Here is a 14505-nt window from a genome sequence, read left to right as displayed (position 1 = left end):
CGAAAGCGATGGCCCTTCACTGGCCACCTTAACAGAAGATCCCTGAGGAGTAGATGTGAGAGTACCCTACGGTTTTTCACAGTGGGTCTGCACAAATATGGGTTACAAGGAGAATGTCTCGCTGAGATGCGTTATCATTGCAGGGATCTAAAGCATTGTAATTGTCTAAATACAAGAAGGGAGGGGTGAACCAGTGGCTGTGTTAAATGATGCTTGTGTTGATGAAGGCCTAAGATGACTAAATGCACATAACTACCAGACAGGTGGCCGAAACACAGTTGTGTCAACAAAGATATATAGGTCATATCATCAATCAAATAGATCAGTGATTACTGTTCTTGCATATGCATATGTTTAAATGTTCATAGATTAGTCTGCGTCAGTATGCGCATACTAACCCCGTCACTAGATAACATTTAACCATTCAAATAAATATATATTTTTTATTTAATGTGGTTTATGTAAGGAATACATCGATTTAATATTTTTGTACATTCCTGAACGGACCTAAATTGTTGAATCAGAGTAACAAATGTTTTCATGACTGCTCCTCTGAGGTGCGTTGTGTATTAAGGTGATACGTTCCCAGTTGGGGGTGTGGGAAGACTAGCAGTGTTTGCAGGTCCCCCTTTTGGTCTGAGTTCTATTAAACATAGCAGGGAAACATTAATTTCACATAAGCAATTATACAAGAATTAGATAGAAAAGTATTTACCTTGCTGTTTTGAATTTCAAAATTAGAACCAGCATCCAAAAGGAGATCTACAGCATTGACATTTCCAGACAAAACTGCCCAATGTAAGGCAGTATTCCTGTGCACTTTGTCTACAGAATTAAGTGATGGATGGAACTTCAAGAGAAACCCTGTAGGCTCTGGACTGGAGAAAAATACACGGAACAACAATTTAGCAAAGTATCTTCCTTTGTGATGCAAGTGACAAGTAAAAACGTTTGAGTAATGTGTCCTATACAGCAGAGAGGTTTTCACTGCAATATGAAATCTTAACTCTTTCAATTTCTTTTACAAAAGGTACATATTTCATCTGCAGTGACCAGAACTAATTTAATTAATTTACAGTTGTTGTAGACCTAACAGATGACCACGATACCTGGGGATGCCATTTGTATCTACACTGTAATAAGTATATAAATTATCTATTTGGGAGTGCCAATGGTTCTGCATGGGCTCAAATAAGGGCAACAAACAGGGCTACTGCAAGCATATATAACAACAAAAAAAAAAATCACATTTATGTTAAATACTGCTCCAAAATACAGGGTTTCTACTATGCAGATTGAGATCATGTGTTTGAAGAGCAAGGTGTGGACAACTACCACTGGGGTATGTACATTTACAACAATTGGAGGTCTGTGATTAGAGCTGGACTTGTAAGAGACTGCTGCCAACTCTGAACTGCAATATGTACATTTTAATTTCCTTTTGACGTGCAGGCATAAGGTTTTGCTAGGTGCAAAAGGTCTACTGGAAATCATAAATCCACCAAAAAACGCAGTCGGTCTCAATCATTGTTAAAAGAAAAATACAGTAGTGGCTCTCCCACTCTGTGTCCTAATTCCCAATTCCTCTAGACGTGAGGGATTGCATTTCCAGAGTAGAGGACAGAGGTGTTTTTGTTTAAACACATAATAAAATGACTAATATTAACGCTTGACTATGGTTCATCATCCCTATCCCTTTTCCATACATCTTCATTCCCCTAAACCTCTGTTCCTATCTTTGCATCCATATGCAAAGAATACAGGGAGAGCAAGGGTGTTGGTGAGCAGTGGGAAGTAAAAGATCCAATGTTATTTACTAGTACTTGCTCATATGCCTAATCACCTCTCCCTCAGATTGATGGAAAGAGTTTCAAGCATGTCCTTTTCTGACAGAGGATGGGCAAAAGCAGAACATGGAAACTGAAAATTAATCATTTATCTTCAACAATTGGCCCAAAATTAGCAGTGAATGTAATTCTGACATCAAGGATGTAATTTTTACAGATACATGTGGAGAAGCCATTTAATGCATTATAGAACACTACCTTGTACTAAGCAGCAAGTGTACGAGTCATTAGAATAAGGAACCCCAGTGATTGCATATCACTCCATTAATAGAGGGCACGTGACAGCAAGCAATAGAAATGAATGAAGCTTGCTTTCCTGGGCAAAGACAACTACAGGATATTAATTCTACTGAAAGTCCTAAAACCCATTTCCAGAGCCAAGTTACACTAGAGGGTTTCCTAGAATCAAAGTTTGTAGAGAGTCGCCCTTGCAGCACGAATTCAGAAAAGGGGAAACCACTGGATTTTTATGTAAAGAAGAGCGGATGCATGATGTGTATGGGACATATAAAGTACAAATCAGGCTGAGAAGCATCATCATAGGGGACACTCACAGGGTTGACAGGTAGGAAAGCAGGGTAGCAGCGGTAGCTAGGATGCATAGGTGCAGTTAAGTGGGGATGAATGAAGCAAGCAATGATAGGCGAGATGTTCTTTGAAGAGTAGGGTCTTCAGCCATTCCTCAAGAGTAAGATGGAGAGACATGGACAGGAGATCCAGGACCCGTAGTGGGTAAAGGCTAGTTTCCTAGTTGTATCCCGCTTGCATTATCTTTTTTCCACTAAGTGGATGTCATGTCTTCTGGTGATGCATTGGCCTCTGCCGATGCTTAAGTTTCTTGGACCGGTAGAGCAATTAGTAGTAGTTGGGGGGGGTGGGGGAGGCTTTCTTCTTCAAGTAAATTTGGACTGGTGGGAACGCCCCCTTTGTGTCTTTAGTCCCACCCCCTTTTGATAGGCTTTTGATATGAAGTTTAATAGAAAAAATTGTTGATATCAAAATGTTAACAAATGTGTATTTTATAGGAAGTTTGATGTTTTGATATGAAAAGGGTATCCTCTATATCAGTTTGATATACAGCTTATATTAAAATGTTTTTCATTTGGGAGAGCGCGTGTGTGCTGTTACTTGGTCGAGGGCATTGTGAGGAGTTAGCCGTCGAGTGTGAGGTGTTGGTGACGCTTTGATGACGTGGGAGTGGGTTGTGGCTTCATGTTATATAAAGCTGGCCTTTGATAAGCCTTTGAATAATTTTATATAAACTTCTCCTATTTCTATTTATTTTTTTAAAAAAGTGCTATAAGAAGATTTGGTTTGATATCAAAAATGTTTGATATAAAAACATGTTTACAAAATGTTATATCAAAAATGATATATCAAAATTATACCAGATTTGTTTATATAAAAACTAAAAGTTTGTTTTGATATCAAAATGTAAACAAAATGTGATATAAAAATTAAACTATTTTTATATCACAATGTTACAAAAAATGTTATATCCAAGTTAACAAAATTGATGCCAACATATCAATTTTTACATAAAAATGTAAACATTTTTTATATCAAAATTAGTGGAACTTTATATACTAATGTTACAAAAATCTTATGATTTTTTTTATATCAAAATGTTTTGTTATCAAAATTATATCACCTGACACGCAAGCGTTAAGAACATATGCCAAAAGCGGCGCTATATACATTTTTTTTTAAAAAGTCGAGTTACAGGGCCTGTGAATATATAGTTTATCATATATAACAAAATGAATTTAAGATCTAATTTCCAGGGCTACAAAAAAAAAACAAGGGCACTGGATTCTACCATTTTCACAGTTGTGCAGAAAGCAGTGTTCCAGCAACACAGCTGCAGCTTACCTTTAAAGAAATGTCGCGGCAGGGCATAGAATTCACAGATGACGACACACACGAGGCCCGGAGCTCTGACTCAACTATTTAAGTTTCTCTGTTTATTACAAAGGATATGAAACCACATCAGAATGATCCAACCTTGCAATGAAGCCCCAAGGCTATTGTAATAACGTGCCGCCATGTGCCTGGTGTGACTAAACTGTAGTTGCATGGCCCCATTCATTGTACAGGAAGCATAGCCCCAAAGAGCCTGTAATCTTCATTCAGCATGTGACTGCTGTACCTAAAGACCATGTGAATGACCCATTGTATTCCAAGCTTCCAGCGACTTTTCAAAGCTCCCCAGCAGCCTGCACTGGGAATAGGCCGGATGAGGGGTGTTCTGCTGAGGGGGTTGGATGTCTTTAAAACCCATGCTTTGGAGTGCCAGAACATTGCTGCAGATTGTGGACATTAGCAAGCCCCGGCTGGAACTGAAGACCCCTGGACATCTAAAGTCCGGTGACGAAACAGGCATTCTACTTTTAAAAAGTGAGTTGATTCTATGTATTTACTGCAAGCTTGTAAATAAATAGCGGTGTTCTAAAAGTGTACAATATTTAAACAAGATGTGAAAACCATTTAAAAAGTTTATGTTCTAGAATCTAGCCGTGTATATTTTTATTTAACGGTGCAAACATAGCTTTTAAAACAAAATGTGTGTATTCTTTAGCTGCAGGCAGGATTAACTGGAAAAGGGATCAAGGATGGTGGGTCACAATCACGGTTTTGATCCATTAGTCCAGGAGCAGAAAAAAGAAGATGTGACTAGACATTATGGGGATGAGGAGGACTAGGCTGCCCGGGTTGATCAGGGAGGTTCATAGGGTTAAGCAAACATACAAAGATTGGTTAAAGGGACACAGATTCCTTATGATGATTAATGATGCAGAGAAAATGTTGGCCTGTATGCTGGGAAATAATAGTATTAGATGCTGGCAGCTGATTAAGCCAAAGGGACATACCAATATCTGCAAATCCAAGCAATATCTGAAGAAGCATGGGTTATTTATTTTTCAGAAGTTTACACTAAGAAGGTGGTGTTGGGTGATGCCCAATTTGCATATGCCAGTTGGCGCGGGGACCTTAGTTGGACCCTGGATGCTATTGCTATGCCGATTAAATCTAGGAAAAAAAACGAATGCTCACGGGCCGGATGGTTTGACTAACCTTGGGCCCAACTTTTGTCACTTCTGTTTGGTAATATTCTGGTAACTAGACAACTCCCAGAGACTTGGCGTAAGGCCCTGATTGTCTTAATCTTCAAGGGAGGTGACATATTGTCCCCGATGCATCACAGGCCGATTTCTTTGTTGGATGCCTCAAATAAAATTTTCGCAAAAAATATTCTAAAGGAACTAAAAGAACGGGCGAGAGGTGCCAATTGCTTGGCTCCATACCGGCAGGTTTCAAGAAGGGAGTGGGAACAGCACTCAATAGCTTTGAGTTGGCACTCTTGGCGGCGCAAACTAAGGACCAGGAGAGGTGCGTTTCCTTGGCCTTCCTGGATATTAGTAAAGCTTTTGACCGTGTTAACAGGGCCAACCTCTGGAAAAGTCAGATAGTGGATGTCCCCAAGTACTAATTGGCATCCTGAAGGCTCTGCAATGTGAACACAAATTCAAATTAAATTGGATTCACATTGTTACGCTCACCTGGTATCCACAGGGACGCCACCCAGCCGGGTTACTCATTGGTATACTTCTCAGCTTTGCCCAGATGTGGTATGCGGGGAAGGTTCTGCCTGAAAATACAGGAGGACTGTGTTCAAGACTGACTGACCAGGGTAAGTATCCTCCCTCCACTCTTTATGTTTTCAGCCCCTCTGGGGCCCCCTCTGGGGCCCCCTCCTCGCCTTGTGGTAGAGTTAGGCGTGCTCTCGGTCCTGCCTTCTTTGAAGTGGCGCGTTGTCTTTCGTGGGCTTGTGCGGTCCAGTTACTTCACCGATGCCGGCCCGTTTGCTATTGTTCAGGTAGGTCTTATTGCTGTTCTTTAGTATTGTGGCTATCCTGCATGCCTTTCTTTGTTTAAAATGTCTCTTTCTCCCTTAGGTATGCAGAGCTTCAGCGTGGCGACCTCGCTTTGTTGAGTCCCGCGGGTAAATGATGGCGCATTAAGAGCGCTATGATGCGGTAAGTAAGCGCTATGTGCAGCGCTGCAAAGTCTTGCCTTTGCTAACCTGTGTTTTCCTTCCTTGTAGGTTGCGGTGTTCTTCAGCATGAGTGGAATGTCTAGAGTGGCACCAGCCGAGAGGCGACCAGCCAGGTAAGCCTTTTGAGCAGTTCGTAATTTGCAAATGTCTCTACTGCTTTCTTTAATGTTGCCTCTATCTTCCTCTTTCAGGTCGTTCTGTCCGGGAGGAGTGCAGATTCGAGGAAGCTGTTCTCAGGAGCTGCGAGTGGCTAAAGATGAAGACTGCAGGTAAGATGCTGCTGCTAATGATGTTCCTTTTGTCTCCTTGCAGGTTCTGCTTCTCCAAGGTTCGGGGGGGAATAGCTGGACACAGTGAGCATCATGTTGAAAGCTGCAAAGTAACACGAAGCGTGTTGTCTTGCTCGGGTGTGGTTTAAATAGCCCCAACAAAATAGTCCAGGTAAAGTAGTCCCTAGGCTGCCACACCCAAAACACTAGACCGCATAGCTTGGTTCCTAGCAACCAATCTATGTGGATGCCTCCATGTTGGCTGACAACACAATAAAGTAGTTCCCAAGCACGTCATTTTTCATGGTGTATGAGCTTGGTGCCATAGGCGCCAGGACTGGCCCCAGGAGGGTTTTTGAAGAGGATGCCAGGCTCTAGAGGCCCGAGTCCTGACTCCACCTGGCCAATGGGTTTGCCAGAGGGGGTTTTGGGCGAGGGTTGTGACACACATGGAGCATTCTCTCGTTGAATAGAGAAAAACCGATGACTCAGAGGGGTGTGTCATTGGACCTTTTTTATTTTGTTTTTATATAAAGGACATGCTTGCCTGCTGGAGAACTCCCAGGACAAACCCGCCTAAACTGGGAAACCTGGCAGTACAATACTTAGCGTACGCAGATGACGTCATCTGTGATATGACCGATAGGCTTGCAAAGAGCTTTGCAGGCGGTCGCGGGGTGCTTTAGTAAACTTGACCCAATACCTTGAAATCTAAAATGTTGGTGCTCAACACGGCGAGGAGTATATGGAAGAAATTTTTTTGGGATTTGAGAGGTCATGCTTTGGAAGTGGTTAACACGTACAAATATTTGGGCTTGTCCATTCATGATGGAAACATTAGAAAGGTGTCTGCGGCTGATGTAGAGTCAACATTTCTGGCTGCCACTAGCCAGCTGATTCAATTGGATTACAAGTTTGGAAGGTTTTCTTTTACCCATCTTGAAATTTTTCAAACAGAGAATCGTCCCGAAGTTAGTTTATGGTGCCCAAACAAGGGATGACAGTGTTTGCTGGGCAAGGTTAGATGCCAAGTTGTGGAGATGGGTGCTGTAGCTACCGGCCTCAATCCCAATTGCTGGAATTCTCTTTGAGTTGGGGTAATTGCCAATTCAGAGTGTGATTGACTGGGCAAAGCTTCAGCAATACGCTGGCATAGTCTCACCACCCAATGCCTCGTTTTTTGTCTACCTGAATGAATTATGGGTCAAAGGTTCTTGTAAAGCACTGATGAATTGAGGTGTATGGTGCACAGAGACTCTTTCGAAAATGGATTTCTCAGAGGACGAATTATCAACAAATCCAAACAGTAAAGCAAAAGCGGTTTAGATATGTGTGAATACAGTTTAGGACTGCTTTGTTGGAATATCGTTGCTTTAATGATCATTTTAATTGGACGCTGAGGAATACCAACACCCCAGCACCATACCTCAGAATGCATCCATATAGGGAATTCAGAGCCCAAATGTTGAGGCTAAAGTTAAATGTGCTCCCCACTATGGATGTTTTGGGCAGAAGGAGAAAGGTCCCTCAGGGGAAACGACTCTGCAGACATTGTGCTTTATATCACAAAACCTTGTGTCAATACTGCATGTGCTGTGGTTGGAAAACACTGTGCTGCGCCCAGACGAGGATTTATGGATTAGAATCCTAAATACTAATGAAATTTCCCTTTCTATTAGGTTACTAAAATTTTGGAAAATAGCTTTGGTATAGGAGAAAGGGTTTATTTTTCTTCCTCGCTCCTCCTAAGTGTGTTAGATATTGAATGGACGGAAGCCGTTTGTAAACCCGGCTGTTAGGTTGTTTGGGTCACTCATCCATTGTGGTTTGTTGTTAATTAGTACCATTCATATTTTAATATTGTTTTATCCATAAGATCATCTAGGATTGCTAGTGTTAAGATTTTATAGTTTTAAAGTTCAGTTTTCACTGAGTATTAATCATGCAAAAAAGAAAAAAGTCATTAAATGTGAATTTAATGTTAATGAATGATGTGTGAAAAGTTCAGTTTTGTACTAAACACACAAACAAAATAAATAAAAGTTTGAGCTAGTTTATGAAGTTTCCAGCAGCAGGGACATTCTCTGTGTGAAATGGAAACCTTGGGGCTGGGGTCGATCGCCACATATAGTGCTGACAGCGCACACAATATGATAAGTTGTGTGGTTTTATACAATTAAACTTTTTAAATGCAGAGCTTTGACTATGCAAACAAGCGACATGAGCCATTTTGAACTGGGACACAGCACATGTCTGAATAGGACTCTGAAGGAAAGCCCACTTCTTTTTTATGACAGCCCCCAAAAACGAAAATGCTGATCTAAACTTTATTGCAAATGAGCACATGTGTGTGTATATATATTATTTTTAGGACCCCTTGTTTGCTTGTTATATGGGTTTAATATGGTTGTGCTGGTGCCCAGGGTGTTTGGAAAACATGTGAAGGCTGAACTAGAGCTTTAGTATTTTTAATAGTAAAAATATAACGTTGCCCCTTGAACAATTGCATGCAAATAAAACTGCTATTCCATTGCTGAATAATACTGTGGCCAAGGAAATCGAGCTTGGATGGAATGTAAATGATGACTACTATTGGTTAACTAATTCCAGAAATACAAGCATGCGTACACACACTGCACCAGAAACCACTACTGAATGCACACGTCACCATGAACAACATAGATGAAGCATGGTCTAGAATATTCCCGCTGCAATATCCACAAATTGGTATCCAACTAAAAAACACAAGGAGGAGGAAATTTCTTGGCATATGTAACTATTGCCGAGCATGGATCCTCGATTACGCAGCGTACACACGGCCAATGTTACAAGCACTGAAAGAAGCACAAAAGAACAAAGCCCCAATAAAATGGACACAGGAGACAATTGTCCAATTCTCTCGATTAAAAGACCTTATTTCAGACACCCCAGTTCTTGCAAACCCAGATTATGAAAGGGAATTTTTCCTGTTTTCACACAGCAATGGAACATTAATGACAGCAGTATTGACACAAAAGACATCGCTAGGCCACAAACCATTAGCGTACTACAGTGGAATATTAGACCCAGTAATGCAGGGACATTTCGCTTGCGAACAGGCCCTCGCTGCAGCAACCTTCGCCATTGAGAAAAGTGCCACAATCGTAATGGGATGTTCAGTGACGCTATATGCAGAACACTCGTTATTTGCTATCTTGGAAAGAACAAAATCTACCCTCACAACAAAGAGAGCCTCTGCTTATGAAATAATATCAAATCCGTTGTGGTCAGATGCAAGACAGTGAACCCAGCCACATTCATCACAGAGCCACGCACAACTGAGGATTTACAGGAACACGATTGTAGCACATATGAGGGAGAGGGCAATGACATTCCCAAAGCAAGAGAAAACACCCTTACAGAAGGAGAACTTTATTTCATAGACGGGTCAGCATCCATAAACTCAGGCAGGAGAGAAACATGTGGGGGATGGCGGTAGTGCACATGGAAGAAAACACATACGAAGTGATTGTTCAAAAACGCCTCCCCTCACACTACTCTGCACAAGCAGCCAAACTGACCGCACTAATCAGCGCGTTACACACAGCCAAAGATTGTGCCGTGACAATATATTCAGACTCAGCTTATGTCACCACCACAGTTCACTCAGGGCTATCACGGTGGCGAAGGAGAGGGTTCAGAAGAGCAGACGGGTCCCCCGTACAACATGCCACATTGCTTAATGAACTAATAGAAGCTTTAGCAGAATCATCGGTAGTAGCGGTGGTTAAATGCCAAGCCCATACCAATAACACAGACGCCGTCTCATTGGGGAACGCGGCAGCCGACGCAGCAGCGAAGGAAGCCACGTACTTCAATAAGACACCTACGGATTCCAAGATGGCCGCCGGGAGTCGCATTTAGATCTCTCCCCGCCCGGGCCGCCGCCAAAACATAATAAAGCAGGACAGAATCTAACGATTCGCCACTAAAACCTACTCGAAGGGTAGAGGACACCACCCAGCAGGCGCGAGTCCTCATCGCAATCGCGAGGACCGCGATACGAGGGGCCACAGAAGTCGAGCGACACGGCCGCCCCTCCCCCTCCGGACACAGCCAGAATCCTCTGCGAGGGCAGCGATCCAGCAGGAGACGAAGGCGGCCGCGGAAGCACCCCGAGCGCTGCAAGGTTCCCGGTGAGGGCACGCAAGGGAGCGTGAGCCAGCCCCCACGATCGGTGCGCATCCGCCCCCCAGCCGAGGAGTCGAGCAGCGACGGGGCGGAGAAAAACAGCTGAGGAGCGCGAGGCCCCGTATCGTTGAGGAGAAGGGCCGCAGCCCGAACAATACGCCGCACACCATTGGTCGCCCGGAGGCGCCTAAGGTGAGCGCCCCCCCTCAACACCAGCGGACTTTCACACGACCCGGACTTTCACACGACCCCCACCACACAGAAGGCCCAGAGTTAGGCCTGAGGAGGGAAGGGGGAGGGGCAGAGGGGGAACAAAGGAACGACTCTGCTACAGGCGGAAGCCCCCCGCTAGGGCAACAGCCCCCCATACAGGAAGACCAACGCCCACCCCAGCAATCAACATTGCAAGGGGGAAGGCCATAAAGCCGACAACCAGGAGACAACCCCTGGGTCCCTTCAAATCGCATCACGCCTCCCGATAATCGCAGGAGAACGATATACAGCACGGAAGGCAGGTCAAAAGCAAAGGGGAAAGGGAACACGGCTCCCCCGAACTCACAGCCAGCCAAACAAGATGCGAACCTAGTACAAATGTGGTCGGCGAACCCCCAGGTCCATACATGAGGAAAGCCTCGGGAAGACTCCCCAGAGGACCACAACCTCTCCAAAGCCATCCCACTCCCCCCCATCACGGGAAGATATGCAAACATGGTTCAGGGAGCTCCAGGATAAATTCATGTCCGCGGTCCAGGACCAGTTCACATCTATGAGAAATAAAATAAAACAAGCGGTCCAAGAAGTGAAGAGAGATGTAGCCAAACTAGAAGAGAGGACCGACGGTGGAGAAAATCGTCCAAAACCTCGAAGATGAAAATCGCCAATACAGCGGGACCCAGGAACACTTGGTGCGCTTAACCCACAACTTGAGATCCAGTGCGAAGACCTAGAAAATCGTTCCCGGAGATCTAACATTCGAATCAAGAACATTACGGAGACAGTGCTAGACAAAGACCTCAAAAATGCAGTCCAGGAAGTGTTCAGAGACATTCTGGATGAACAGGAAGTGGACTCCATAGGGATAGACAGGGTCCACCGAGTGGGCCCAAAATGAACAGGGGCGCCCGGAGAAAGACCAAGAGATGTCCTAGCAGCCCTCTCCTCATACCCACAAAAGGAACAAATTCTGTAGAGGGTGCGACAATTGGATCATATCAGGATGAATGGGACAGACATCCACCTGTACCAAGACCTGGCCTCAGTGACATTGCAAAAAAGGAGAGATAAGGCTCCGCTAGTTAAATAACTTGTGGCGAAGGAAATACGATACAAATGGACATTCCTATTCGGCCTTCTATTCACCTGGGAAGGCAAACAAAGAAGAGTAGCCACATGCGAAGAAGGACTACACATAATGGACATACAGAGGGACCGACGGGAGTGCCCAACAGAACACGAGCTGGGACCCACAAAAGGATGAGGGGCTGGGAGGAGATGGGGCAAAAGAAGAAGCAAAATGGGTAATCAAGTAAACATAGTAAAATGTCCATGGTAAGAACAAACAGGCGGCCCGGTGAGGAGCCCTTGGAACAGATACTCAGGAAGGTCTGAGGAAATGCGGGGTACAGGATCCCCCGCGAAGTTAATACTGAGTGCATTGAGGGCCGGGAGCGATAGGCTCAACGCCCTAGCAACTCTAGGTACCAGGGCCCTCCTCGGGGAGTTAATTGTTTCAAAGTTTGAAGTTGGGGGGAAGTTGAGGGGACATGGAGGGAGGGGGGGAGGGGGAATGCACCGGAAGAAGCAAAAGATCTCACTGCACAGGGAAACGGGAAATGCACAATGCCGTAATACATAATGGGAAAACTTAGAATCTTAACATACAATATAAGAGGCCTGAACTCCCCGATAAAGAGGAAAAAAGTAGAATCCCTGCTGAAGAGAGGAAAAGGCGAGCATTCTCTTACTGCAAGAAACGCATATTAAAGCTCAGGACAAACAGAAAATACATCTCAGGGGATACCGTATATGGGCACAATCTAATGCCATAGACAAAAAAGCAGGAGTCCTGATTGCAATAAAAGAAGGAGCGAATGTAGTCCTTACAGACAGGCTGACGGATAAGGAAGGGAGGCTCGCGATCATTAATGTACAACTTGACGGATGCCGCCTGACTCTGGCCTCCATATACGCACCCAACACGGGTCAGGATGGCTTCCTCCGAGACGCGCTAGAGAAGCTCAAGGGCTTTGCGAATGGGGAAGTGATTATGGGGGAGACCCCTAGCATGGCATCCACAAACAGATAGGAGCACGGTGGGGCCCACCACCCAGGGCGCCCCTTCCAAACTTCACAAACAAAAGATGGACCAACTGGCACTATGCGATGTATGGAGACAACTAAAGGATCAGCAGAGAGGCTACACGTACTTTTCGCACGTATACAATACGATGTCAAGGATAGATTACTTCTTGGTGTCGGTGGGCCTCATGGGGAAAATCCAAGATATAGAAAAGGGATCGATATCTCTCTCAGATCAAGCCCCGCTCTGGATAGAAATAACGACCCCAGAAAAGGGGGAAGGGCTGTGGCGCTGGAGGATCCCTCAGGCTATTCTCCAGGTCCCGGTACTGGGGGAAACGATTAGGGATAAGATAACAGAATACTTTACGCAAAACGACACAGGCGAGGTCCCACTAAGCACTGTCTGGGAGGCATTTAAAGCGGTAACCTGCGGCCATTTTATAGCACTAAAAGCCACTAAAGAAAACCAGAGACACCGCTGGGAAAAAGAACTCGAAAAGAAAATAACAGACACTCAAAAAGAACTTAAGACCCATCCCTCCAGAACCCTAAAGAAAGCCTTAAAACACACGCAGGGACAACTAGAAATGCTACGCACCAAAGTGGCCGAAAGATCCCTCCAATACCTTAAACAACGGATATATGTAAAAGCCAATAAGGCAGACAGACTCTTAGCAAGACAACTGCGAGAAAAACAAAAGACAATGAACATAATGAGCATTCGAGACTCGCAGGGAGAATTACAAACACGAACCCAGAACATAGGAAAAGTCTTCCGCGAATTCTACCAAACACTATACCACAGAACATCCGAATGAAACCGACCGAGGCAGACAGAGTAGCATTGGAGAGCCCGATCACGGAAGAGGAAGTAAAAAAGGCAATAGCGGCACTCCCGAACGATAAGGCACCAGGCCCGGACGGCTTTACCGCCCCCCTTTATAAAAAATATGCAGATATACTTATCCCGGTCTTGACGAGACTCCTAAACTCCTTCAAAGAAAATGGCAATGTGACTCACTCAATGAATGAAGCTAAGGTCTTGGTGTTCCACAAGGCAGGGAAAGACCCCTCCCTCCCCAGCTCATACCGCCCCATTGCACTAATTAATATGGACGCCAAATTGTACACCAAGATTCTGGCAAATAGGCTATCCCCACTTCTCCCGTCCATAATAAACCCAGACCAATCAGGATTTATCCCAGGGAGACAAACACACGATAACTTGAGAAGAATATTTCACCTAGTGGAGAAAACTGGGATCACCCCCACACCGGCAGCCTTGCTCTCACTAGATGCCGAAAAGGCCTTTGATAGGGTGGAGTGGTCAATACTGTTCAAAACTCTGAAGAATATGGGATTTGGGGAACAGTTTATAAAAATGACAAAAGCCAATTACACCTCCCCAACAATCAGGATTGCCATAAATGGGGCGGTCACAGACAAAATAGAAATAACACGGGGCACCAAACAAGGGTGCCCACTGTCCCCCTGTCATGATGCCTGCCTCTAAGGAGCTAGGCCGGGCCCAGAGGCAGACATCATTTTCCCCTGGGAAGTCCCAGCGGGCCCAAGTCGGGGCCCTTTGGACTCAGTCCTGGCGCCTTAGGCGCCAGGCTCATAGGGGCCCCCAGTCCTGGCCCCAGTCCTGGCGCCAGGCTCATAAGAGAGGATATGTGTTTAAGTGCTTGGGTGCACACTTACCTGATGCAGACCATGCTGCTTCATCCAGGCCCTCTTGAGGCCTGAATGGGACTACTTCACAACCTGGGTGTGGTCGGGGAAGGATACATACCTGATTGGTGGAAGGATACATACCAGGAACTTCTTCCAAGGCTATTTAAACCACACCCGATCAGCC

General features: G+C 44.8%; 1 protein-coding gene across 2 annotated transcripts in view; it reads right to left on the bottom strand.

Annotated features, from left to right (window-relative positions):
• Positions 1-14505, bottom strand: part of ZDHHC13 (zinc finger DHHC-type palmitoyltransferase 13) — a 1364100-nt gene that overhangs the window by 701448 nt on the left and 648147 nt on the right. For both annotated transcript variants that reach the window (XM_069623461.1, XM_069623462.1), the window contains one exon: positions 716-878. In XM_069623461.1, coding sequence (XP_069479562.1) covers positions 716-878 — 163 coding nt within the window. The remainder of the gene's footprint in view (positions 1-715; positions 879-14505) is intronic.

Source organism: Ambystoma mexicanum, chromosome 11, assembly GCF_040938575.1.
Source record: "Ambystoma mexicanum isolate Mex_15411 chromosome 11, UKY_AmexF1_1, whole genome shotgun sequence".
Lineage (NCBI taxonomy): Eukaryota > Metazoa > Chordata > Amphibia > Caudata > Ambystomatidae > Ambystoma > Ambystoma mexicanum.
Note: the sequence above shows the minus strand (reverse complement) of the source record. Positions and strands in the feature narration are given on the sequence as shown.